The sequence below is a fragment of the Pseudopodoces humilis genome, chromosome 8 (assembly GCF_049639895.1).
Source record: "Pseudopodoces humilis isolate 2021_Gansu_Grassland_sample_001 chromosome 8, ASM4963989v1, whole genome shotgun sequence".
Lineage (NCBI taxonomy): Eukaryota > Metazoa > Chordata > Aves > Passeriformes > Paridae > Pseudopodoces > Pseudopodoces humilis.
Genome location: NC_142207.1, coordinates 26,002,451 through 26,014,606, shown reverse-complemented (window position 1 = coordinate 26,014,606; position 12,156 = coordinate 26,002,451). Strand labels below are relative to the sequence as shown.

Below are 12,156 nucleotides of genomic sequence, written 5' to 3'. Positions count from 1 at the left end.
TGCTTAGCTAAGAAATACAGTGGCTGTGTTTTCCAGAATCTAACTCTTTTAGAGGTACCAGAAGGGTAAATGGAATTGCTATTTTTTCCCTCTTAAGCTGAGCTGGAGGTCAGGCCTGCTTAGTATCTGCTGAACAGATCAAAATCCCACTGATAATGTGCTCTGGGCTACAGTAAAACTAAAGCCAGGTAATATTCAAAGCAAAATCAGGTTCACAGCAGCTGTATCCTGCAGGATGTATTGCAGAAGCAGCCATCAGCTTGAGATGTCATTCATCTGCCATCTAGATCAGCAGGAAGAGTCTCCATCTCATTTGGCAAAAAAAGGGAAACCAGTGCCCCTAGTCTCTGCTGAGCCGCTCACAGTGAGTGGCTGTTTTTGGAGCAGCCCCACAGCAGAGTGCACCAGACCGATCCCACAGAGCTGAAGGCACCTGGCAGAGCTGAGGGAAGCAAAGCTCGTTAGCAATTAGGTCACAAGTCAATCCAGGAGCTGGTCACTTGTAGCTTCCAATTTCGTGCTCCTCAAGGGAGGACTTAAAAACCATCAAATCGCTTCCAGAGAGACTGGCCCTATTTAAAGACCTTTGAAGTGCAAAGAAACTGTCAGTGAGTGGTCTACTTGAGCAGCCCAAGTCAGGTTCTAAATCCAAAGACCATGTGGGAAGAGCTGGGCCAGCCATGCAGGGATGCACCCCTCCCAGGACTGCCAGACATTGCCAGCCCATGGGGAACAAATGAAGGTGATCAGCTGGTGTGGGGAATGGAGAGGCCTTAACACACACCACTGGGGTTTCTCTTTTTTTTTTCCTTTTTTGAGGGGCAGTAGAATCCAACAGCTGTACAGAACACACCTTTCACCTTTAACTTTAATTAAAATAGAGTTTATTAGCTTTTCTTTTAATACAAACATGAGAAAGGAAAACCACCTGAAGATGTAGTGTTATTTTCAATATTGAATTGCGATCGATACCTGAAGTGCCAAGTTCCGTGGGTTTGGGAGCCAGGGGCTGGCACATTTGCATACTGCAAAAGGCTGTATGCAGCACTTGAACAGCTGAGTGCAGCCACACTGATGATGGCACTCAGCCCCACTCCCAAAGGCAGATGGACTTGTTGTTCAGTGTATGTTTCTGGGCCTTGGCTGTAAGAGGAAGTGCACAAAACCCGTGTCATTTGGAGGGAGATCTGCTCCTAGGACACTGCCTAGAACCTATTTGGATCCAAGAAAGGAAGATACTACAAAGACTTGTCACAGGAAGAGTCTAATACTTATCCTGTTTAGAGTTCAGTTCAGAGCTTGTAAGTAAGCTCTGTTCCAAAGTCTCAAAAAGAGCAAACCTCAAGCCTCTAGAGCAGTTGCACAAGATAAAATTCACTTTGGGAAAATAAAAAATAAGGTTTATAGAAAGCTTTTTGATAATTCTCAGTTGAACACAATATTTTTCCATCTACCTTGATAGGTAGTCCAGGATTCTCAAACTCATTATTGTCTCATTATGAATGTAACTGCCTCCCAGGAAACTGAAACCCAAGGAGAGCCAGATGGATGCACAACATCAGCTTTAGGAACTCACTGTATATAGCACAAGAGATCTGCAGTAGAACTCGGAGAAGCAGTGCTGCACACACGCCATTCACCACTGGATTGCTACACTGTTTGGGATGGTGATGATGTTTCCAGACCAGCTTTTTCATTCAATGCCTCAGAAAAATACACAGATTACATCTCTTCCAGAGCAATATAAGTATCAGAAAATGAGAGAAGCACCATAATTCACAAGAAATGCAGCATGGACCCTATACATTTTAACAATACATAAAACCATATCTCTGCCCCCAGTCAAAACATTCAAAGTCTTTTGACAATCTTTACTGGAGTGAAGTTGTGGGTGCAGAGATGGAATTCCTTCCTGCTGGGCAGCTTCTTGGTATGAACACATCACCAATAATAGCAGCTTTTAGTAGCCAAACCAGGGAAGAGCCATCAACACATGTCTATGCTACTGTTTTCAGCTCCAGAGTGGCTTTATACTTTTAAGAGTCCCATGTGTTGTTTTTGTTAACACTGCATTGACCTGAAATACAAATGCAGCGCGACTCCGGATGACAGGGGAGAGGAGAGAAGAACATTGTATCTATAGTCATGTGGTTAGTGTTTAAATTCTAAAATTTAAAACTACTTATTATTAAAAACCTCAAGAGTTCACAGCTATAGGCCTACATAGTAAGCAAACATCTGTGGGGGAGAAAAGGAGATAAGTTTGTTTTTGCACCTCTGGATACATTAGAAGGCGGAGAGAGTTGATTTGACAAAGGTCTTGTCTTTTGCACCAAGTATGTTCCTCAAGCTCTGGGCTCCCTTGGCTGATTGGCTCTCCTCGCTTCCTCTTGCTGGAAGACACCATCACCGCTGGCTTGTGTGCATGGAGGGGTGGATTCCTCCGCTTTGTGTGGATGCTGGCTCCTGGTGCTGCAGCTTGCTCTCTCCTCAGGAGAGGATGGCATTAGAACGGCGGATACCAACTAAGTTATCAGCACTGAAAGATCGTCTCATAGCAGCTTTTGACAAGTCTTTGTATTTGTCTTCACACAGCCGGGAGATTGCCTGGGCACCACAGACAGACACAAAATGAAAAGTCTGTATTAGGAAAGCTTGAACATTCCAAGGGAGGTTTCACTAGCAGTGCAATACCAACAGCACAGGTGCTCTGCAGCAGTGACACTCCTGGCTTTTACCCGGAATAACAATAAATAGGGACTACTCTGGAGGGAAAATAGTAATGGGGTCTGTCCCCAGGTCACCATGAACCGCAGCCATCAGAAAGGTAGACCTAAAGAAGGTGAGTGGTTTCCATATGCAAGTATCTTCTTTATTTTACTAGTCTCACTATCTAATGAAAAACTTGGATCCATTTCAGACTTAAGTTTGTGGAAGTTATGCTGAAAATCACCCCTGGTATCTGGGTCTGGTACATGCAGCAGCTCAAAAGAAATATTTTAATAATGCAAAAACACACACAGGCATTTCTCTGAGAGAAAAGGTACAAACTGAAAAGGTTTCTGTGCTTCCTCAGGCATCTTACCCTTGGCTACTCAGGGCAAGCAAGCCAAGGAAATTAATTTCTACTACTTTCTATTTTCTATTAGGGTGTCTGTTTTGCCTTTACCTTTTCTATGCCTTCACTCCCAACATATTCCCATATGGGAGGACAGCCGTGGTACTTTATTATAGCAATTAAATATTAGTACATGTAGACATGTGCTAAGTTTTTTCATCCACTTATTGGTTTGTCTCTGCGCTGCTTATCTAGCTATTCTAGTAACAAGCCTAGTTACTTAAATCCTAATAACACAGTTGTCAAAAAAACGCTGTGTCTCCTCCCCTGCAAGGCCTGTTTCTGATTGGAGCCTTCAGGCATTATCAATGCAAATTAATAAGGATACCTGTAATAAAAAAGTTGAACTGAATTTCAGCCCTGCACATTTACTTCCATTAATAATTTACCACCTATCATCAGATGAACTTTCAGAGTCCTGTGTTCAGCTACAAGCCTACACCTTCCCTTTAAGGCAGCACCCATTCAGCACAGCCCAGTGTTCTGCAAGTTCAAAAGGTGAAAAGCACTCTGAGCATGAATAAAGTTCTAAGTGTATTTTAAAATAATTATTTACATTTATTTCTGCCGACCTTCTGGAGGCATGCATTTGGCTCAAGAGTGGTATTCTTTGAGACACTGGCGGCATGAGCTCCTGGTGCAAGACCAGACAGACTCTCCATCCTGCTTTAATGCTAGCACATCAATCACACAGCAACCTGTGTTGACATATTTAGCCCCAGTTGCCCATATGGTGTAAATCAGTTTTCAGTTTCTGGAATTCACCAATTCACTGCTTTATACAGGCTCCTATCAACGGCTTATGTGCTTCTAACCAAAAGGTAGAATTAAAAAATTTAGCAAATAGTCTAAATATTTATCACATTTTAGAATTAAGCCCCTAAATGTCCAATATGCATGCATTAGTAAGTGCATGATCACAAATTACATACTGTACTGAAAATTACTCTGGTTTTAAATACCAAGCCCCCAAATACTAAGAAAGAAGAAACAAAACAGGCTCACAATCTGTAAATCATCCACTTATGCCCTGGCACTGAGCAGTTCAGTAAACAATTTCCTGTGGACTATGAACTGCCCTACAACCACATTTACAATTAGTGACAGTGTTACCTTAAAGTGCAAGTAACAAGGGTGAGACACAAAGCAGAAGAGCTGCATTGCTTAACTTTAAATAGAGGAATTCATAGGCATATCATACTTACCATTCCAAAGGACCAGAAGGGATCACACTTACTCCTGAAGTTCAGGCACTTATGGGACAAAATAAAATCCCTAGCCCTTGGCAGAATTACTGGGGCTGGACAACAGAACGATATAAGCCAGGAATCCACAGCACACCCCTCTCTGAAAGGGACTATGGTATCAGTGTACACAGGGCCTGTGGTAATGCTTTTGTTGAAAGGTCAACAAAACAACATGCAGAGTCATCAATTAAACCTGGACAGATGAAAGGCTGCATTGATCCAACAAGAAATTTCCCTGGGAACTCAGGTAATTTGTATATTTTCAAAATGTCTTACATATCTCCAGCAACTAGGATGACTGACTCTGCAAAAGTTAAAGCTTTTTAAAATGGTGCCAAGAAGGCTGCAGGGCCTCCCCACAAGGGCAGCCTTTCCCAAGGAGCAGAAAGGGACAGTAATCTGCATTTACACTCCTCTGGGCATTCTGAAGGATTCCCAGGGAGGAGCTATTCCAAAAATTTATCTTAAAGCAACATTTCTCTGGAAAGGTGGGAAGCCACAACTTATTTCTGCAGCTGCCCCCAGACAAGTTGTTTATTAAACCATGAGAGCAGTAAGAGCACTCCCTCTAAATCTAAAAGCAGCTGTGCAGTGGGATGCAGTGGGAAACCTTCAGCTGGTAGTATTTAGAAGGGTCTCAGTGTGACTGTCTCTAGGTGCTTGGAATACAGACTGTGACCAGGGAAGGACAGACAATCCATTCCATACGACACTAATCCTTTCAATCTTAAGTAGCCTAGCTGAACTACGGTTCCCAAAATAACATCCATTTTATTTTGCTATCTGTTAGATTTTTGTAATCTTCTCCAAAACCCTTCCCTTCCTCAGAATTCTAGCTTAGCCTAGGCATGGTTTCAGAAGTGCTAACTGTATTTATAAAGGGGTTAAATTACCCTGTAATAAACTGATCTAAAAGCTTTTTAGTTTTTCTAACTGCCATTTAACATGACTAGCAACAGATGCTCTTACTACTCATACAAGACAGAGGAGTCCCCTAATCAGCCACTCTCAGACCATTTACCTCCAGCTTCTGTGCTCTCTCTTTACTGAGAGGCTCCAGCAGAAAGCTTAGGTTATTGTCATCTGCTAGGGAGCGAAGATCAAAGTAGTATTTGGCGTAAACACTGGCAGGAACATTGATATTAAACTGCAGTAGCTCCAAGAAGTGTCTTTCCATCTCGTTCCTAGGAGGCGTAAGGGACAGGAGACAAAGGAAAAGAAAGATTGTTTTAGCTGGTTGAAAACAGTGAAGAGACCTCAAGCTTGTTTTAAACCCAGCAACTTTGAAACAGGTCACCGAGAGCTCTGCATTATTAGTTTTGAGACAGGTCATTCCCTGGTGCTCAAAACAAGGTGCAGCTTTTGAGTCCTGGCACCTCCGGCTCGGCTCGGAAGGCAATGCCCTGTCGTGCACTCGCTCGGCTGAGCGGGGAGGTTCATTCTTCGGAGTTCCATTAGTGCAGCTGTACAATTCATGCGCCATTCTCACTCTCATACGGCCCCACACTATAGTGATCAGATGAAAGGAATGATGTATGCTGTTTATTAGCTCTGAAGAACTTGCAGACATTTTCACCAGGCTGATAACAGGAAGGGGGTTTATTGAAGTAGAGGCGGACTAACAAAAGGAGTAGGCAGATCACCACGGCAACAAATGGATCTATGAAGAGCTGCTGCTATTATCTCACAGAAAAAAGCCTCTTGAAGCAACATGGATTCATCTCCAATAAATAAATAAATAAGCAGCATTAGGTGGGAGAAGGAATTTTCTCCTCAATAGCATTAGGCAGGATAACAAAGTACTATGTCAAAGGGCACTGTCCAGTTTTTACTCTCTTGTCTGTTTTCACTGGGCAAAACACTTTGAGGAAAGCATGGAGAGTGCCATGACATGAAAAAAACTGCTTCAGCTACTGTAATGTGGTCAGCTAAAGCAGATATTCCACAGAGGAAAAAACATGTTTTACTAATTAACCCAAAAAGAAACTGGTGGTACCCAGAGCGAGCAATTCAGTTCAACAACAACAGCAGTCCCTAACAGGCAGCAAAATCTGTTCCAACAGAATTTAGGAGCTGTATAGGCCAATTGTGAATACACCAGAAAATGCACCAAGTCACTGCCAAAGTTGTTACTGCTTTTTTGGGAGCTTTTAAAATGGATGCTTTACTTATCAATGCGGGGGCAAATAAATCAAGGAATTGTCCGTGTTGTCCTGTATTGGGTGGTGGGTCTCAATATGAATAGCAGCTTTGTGGTTCTTTCTATCATAGCAGACTTGAGTGTCATTGAACCTAGTGCCAAAATTAATTTCCTGTTCATATGGTCATAAGCCTATAGAAATGTAAATCAGATAATGTTTTGATGATCAGCTGATCAGAGCTTGATTTACCCCGTGAGTAAATGCTCTTCACTGCCCCTTTTGTACTCACTAGGCTAATACATTTTAATTCTGTAAAAATACAATTCTTCATTGGATTAACAAGTCTATTAACAGTGGTTTAAAACCTGGAAAAGGATAATGCCCACGTTTTTTCTGTGCCTTATTTACAAATAGATGTAGCCTAAAGAATGAACAGCATGTGTCCCCTCACAAACAATTGTGGCAAGATCAGCAGCTGTACCGTTAATTTTTCAGCAATTATGGATTCAGTCTCATCAAAGCTAGCAAGTTCTGACAAAGGATGACTTCCAAATGTCAACTGAATTTCCTTTGATTTTTTTCCCATTAGAAAAAAGTAAAACAAAACAAAAAACTATCACAGAAAGAAAAATGTCTTTCATTTAAAAACCCCACCTTTGCCTTGGTCAAATAGAAAAGGGCTTGTGATAGAAAAATTTAGGTGACCACTTCAACTATGTTGAGTAGGATAAGGCAAAGGCAAATGACCACATCTGGCAATTGCCAGGCCTGGATCTTGTATCCAGTTGCAGAGCCTGGGATGAACACCCTGTGCCACTGTCAGGAAGGGGGTAGTACAGTGTGTGACCATACCTAAATTCAAAGGTCTAAGTCATCTCAAATGAGATGGGATTACAAAAATCCCATCCTCAAATTGGAGGAAATTCCATCTATTTCCCTTACCATAATCACTGCTTTGAAAATGCAAGTACTGACAATTTCAGGAGACCCAGCATTGGCAATAGAGAATAAATATCCTGCTTGTTATATTTTCAGTGCTATCAATTTGATTTGTCCCAAATAGGGCTAGAAGGAGAGACATCAAAAGAGCAGGATGTACACTCCAGCACTCCTGGCTTTGCTGATCCCACTTCAGCCATCTCAGGGTTATTTGCAGCAACGCTTCAGGTATGTTCCTCAGCTAGATGAGCACTCGGGGCCAGGCTGAGTGAAGACGTACATTGCATAAAATCACTAATTATGCTTTCCCAAAAGCAGGGCTGCCACAGTCCTGCATTTTGAGACAAAGAACTCCCAGGAAAGGGGTATGTATAAAACAAGTAATAGTGGTTGCTCTTTGAGATGTGAAATAATTTGAACAATAAAAATTCTTTTGGTGCAGAAAACTCCCTCATTTTTAGAAATACAGCCCCCCCATCTAAAAGGAAGAAAACTAGATATTCCTCCTCCTAAAGAGGCCCAAATGACTAAATACTTACTGTATTTTAAGCATTAGTTTGGGCTGAATCCAGGGAAGAGAGCAAGGGGCAAGAACACTGCCCCATGACACAGGCAGCCTCCCAGTGCTGTGTGCAGGGCTCTGCCAGCTCAGTTTGCTCCTGTGCTAGAACTGGCTGTCACTGCACAGGTGTGGACACGTGCCCGGGGCACAGCACCATGATTAAACTCAAACACACACAAAGCATGTCAAGAAAGCAAGGCCAGAAAGCCTGTGTTTTAAGCTGGACTTGTATAATTTCTACCTGTCATAGTAAGAGAAATAGGAGAACAAGCTAGCAAATAGAATTAAAACAAAAATGTTGATGTTTCAAAGCTCTGAGATAGAACTTTGTGAGAAGGAATTAAACAGAAAACCTAATGGGCCAACTACAGTCCTCATAAACACACCTCCAGCCCATAGTATGAGCCTGGAGCCATGAGGATGAATATCTTCCCGTACTACAGAATCTGGCTTAAAACTGAGTGCAGCAAGAAAAGACAGCAGATTCAAAATTTCTGAAAAACTGAAATTCACATCTAAGACAAAAATACATCTAAGGAACAGCCTTATAAAAACAAGCAGTAATAAGACTGAGGACTTTGTTTTCAGCACTGTAGGCACATCTAAGAACCTACCCAGAGATGATAAGCTGTAGCAGTAGCTGTGTGTAACACAGGCAACCATAGCTACTCACACAGACAACACCTGCCTGCCAGCAGCAGCACTAGGAGTTCAGACCTTGAGATGCTTAACTGGATACACAAGCACACATGAAAGTCACAAATTATGGTTTACCTTGCAATTCTTCAAATTCTAAAATAGAAAAGGCAGAGGACAAATTTAGTTCACTTTTTTTCCCTTCTAGAAAAATCTTTTGATAAGACTATAAATTTAGTTTAGTACCATGGCTCATGACTGAGATAAAGAAGGTAAAGAAAACTAACTTCGAAGTCACATAAGCAAGTCATTAAAATTATTAGTACAGATTTGTCTCAAAGTAGGGTAATTATCCAAAGTTTCCTGAGGTAAAAATGAAGAAGAATGAGGCCAGACACTAAATATAAACCTTAAATATATATCATAGCAACAGAGAGAGATTTTTTCAGCATGATCACAAAAACTGCTATTTAAAAAACCACAGACAAAAACAGAAAAAATCATATACACAAAAACTGCTCAAAACGTCACCACTGCAGATTACCCAAACATTACAACTTACATGTCCTCAACAGTAATGTCCTTCAGTATTTGGCAATAATCCACATTCCACACAGCTTGATCATCCCAGACTTTAGAAGCAAGCAGAATAGCTCCTAGGACTATCCTCTTCCAGTTACTAGGGCATATGTCAATCTCTGCATAGGTTAAAAGCCTTTCCAAATAAACCTATAGAAAGAAGAATGAAAAAAAAAACTAAGCAAAACCCCAAAAATTGTATGTGGGGAATTACAACCTGGAGTAGAGCTGAGCAGCAAACATGCCAGTCCAGTTTGATTATTTACTACTGTTAAGTGTATCAGTATCAGTGATTACTACTTACACTTAAGAATCCAAATTTTCATGAGTTATGGGTTCCATTTTTTATTATCCCACAAGAGCTGGGCCACCAGGGCACACAATAGCTAGTGAGGTGAGAGTTCTGAGCAGTGAGCACTGCTCCTTCAGGAAGACACAGCTCTGTCACCGAGTCACATTTCACTGACAGGTTCTCATTAGGGCCTACCTGGATAGCAAATCACTCAACATCACATTAGCCTTTCATCATGGTTAAGGTTCAGCACTGTAGCTTAACAGGAAGTGCTAAAACCTGCACTTCGATCTCTAGTGATGGGACAAAGATGTGTTAATTGCTGTCTTTCCACAATGAAAGGGCTTTAGTGCTATTTCTGTTTTACCCTGTATAGAACAGACCTCAGCTCCTTCATCTCCATCACCAACTGCTTTGGCAGTGAGACATACCCAAGTCCAAAGATGTGCCTTGGTCTTTTCCTCCCATGAGGTCTCAAACCAACTCTAGGATGTGGAATCTCTCTTCTCCTTGAAAGTTCTCTATTATTCATGCTCCTATAATGATCTATGTACTATATTACTAAGTAATATGCACTTTCAAATTCTAATATTAATTGTTTTTAATTTTCTATTCCCTCATCTAAATCCAAGTTTCTAATGGAGCTTCACATAAATTAGTGGGTAAGGGAAGCTCCACCTATTAAGGTCTAAGGGAAGACTTAATCTTTGTCATTGAGGTCTCCCCATGCTTTCTTCACATCCTTGGCTTGTAGCCGTCTAATAGCCTAAAGATGTTCCTATAATAACAGGGCCATCTAGTGGTAAAATTCACTCTAAAAACGAACTCCATTTCTTGTAAACACTTCACATAGTTTGCTCAGGGTTAGCTGTCATCTTGTTCTGTCAAAATTGCTTCCCTGTCTTTGAAAAAGCAAAAACCTCCAACTACTTTCTGAGTTTCATTAACTCTTAAATATTCAGCCTTTTTAACTACTAATTTCCTTATTAAAGAGAGTCCTTCAAGCTAAGTTTGCTTAATTGCTATATTGTCTTTTGGTGATAGTTCTGTTCTCCTTTCACCTGTTTTTCAGAAAGAAGTCACAATGAAGACTGAAGTTTAGTGTGCAATGAAGTGCAGTTTAAGAGACAGTCTAAAATATCAATTATATATGTTGTGGTTTTTAAATTTCCTTCCATGTACATATATGCATACACACACATATATAGAAAAATAAAAACTCATTGTCATTGATAAATTTTTAAATGCATCATGCTTTCTGAAATCAAACAACAAACTGTAATGTGATTATTATCTTATTATTGTTTTTAAATTCTAAGTACCCCCAAGTCACCTGGGGAAAAAGTTACAGCCTCTTTGGCTTAATTAAAAAAAAAAAAAAAAGTTTGGTAGAAAGGTGGCAATGATTGAAGAACATAATAATGAGAAAGATCCACTCCCAGAGTTCCTATAGGATTGACTCTTGATCCCTTGAGGCAGTATTACTTCTGGTAATATGTTCTGGTTAAGATGAACTCAAAACTCACACCTTCCCCTCCACACAGCTGAAAGAAAAAGTATCTTTTTGTATGACCTCATCACACCCCACTGTTTACAGCATCCCACTGTTCTGCTCTTCTCAAGCTTCTTCAGTGAGTTCTGTATTACGAAACAAACAGGATTTTATTGGACAAGTAATTAGGCACTACATATTTATATACAGAAAAGGGAATTACCCTTTTATTTAATCACTTCTGTGACTACTTAGAAATCTCTAATGAACTCACTTGTACTGTGCCTTCATTAATAGGGCTTCATGAGATGCTCTTAACTATTTAAATGTCAGTTCAGCATGATTCTCTTACTGAGGAGAGGGGCAAGTCCTCCAAAAGCTCACACTGCAGCACTAGGGCACCTCTTACCAGTGTCACTATTGCACATTCCGCTGTTAGCTGTGCTGCGCTGAAGAGCGTCCGAACAAACCGGTAGATGTGCTTGTGGTCAGGGTCATGCTTGTAGTAGTCATCTGGGACTTCTTCCCGCTGAAAGAAAGTTCTTGGAATTACTGAAAATCTGTCTTACTTAGCCCTGACTCTAAAGACCAGGTTGTTTCTTCTCACTGAGGTGTATACACCCATCTCCTGTCACAGAGGCAGAACAGAGCTATGCACTGAAAGAAGCAGCCTTGCAATATTGAAACATTCCAAACAAAACACACTAGCTTTAGCTAGTATCTCTCTTCTGAACATTTGTTTGATCTGTAGGACCAACAGAAAAGAGCATGAACTACCATCATCACAGCAGGTGCTAACTATTGTCCATGGAACATTCTTCAGACTGAAAGAGATGTAATAAACAAACGCTTCTCCCTGCAAGAAAATTACAGGTATATACACCCCAGGGGAAACAGTGGCTCTTCAAAAGGCAAAATTAACAGACTTCATGAGATTTCTCTTCCAGCTGAGGAAGCGCTGAAGAAGACATGACAATAATTCTGTCACAGGTAGAACCAGATGGTAATTTACACTGTCTTCATAGGACTCATTCTTGAGAGACTCCAGAAAGACAACAAAGCTAATGAACAACTAGATTTAACTCCAACAGGGTGCTAAACTGTTTCTAAACACAGGGGAGAAGTTCAGAAATAAACAGTCTGTAAAAGC

General features: G+C 40.9%; 1 protein-coding gene across 1 annotated transcript in view; it reads right to left on the bottom strand.

Moving 5' to 3' along the window:
- Positions 1-867: 867 nt before the first annotated feature.
- Positions 868-12,156, bottom strand: part of CCNYL1 (cyclin Y like 1) — a 32,540-nt gene continuing 21,251 nt past the window's right edge. Inside the window, exons 7-10 of the mRNA XM_005519891.3 lie at positions 11,416-11,535; positions 9,206-9,372; positions 5,387-5,549; positions 868-2,607 (exon numbers count right to left, since the gene is read on the bottom strand). Of these exons, the coding sequence (XP_005519948.1) occupies positions 2,491-2,607; positions 5,387-5,549; positions 9,206-9,372; positions 11,416-11,535 (567 nt within the window). The 3' untranslated portion in view covers positions 868-2,490. The remainder of the gene's footprint in view (positions 2,608-5,386; positions 5,550-9,205; positions 9,373-11,415; positions 11,536-12,156) is intronic.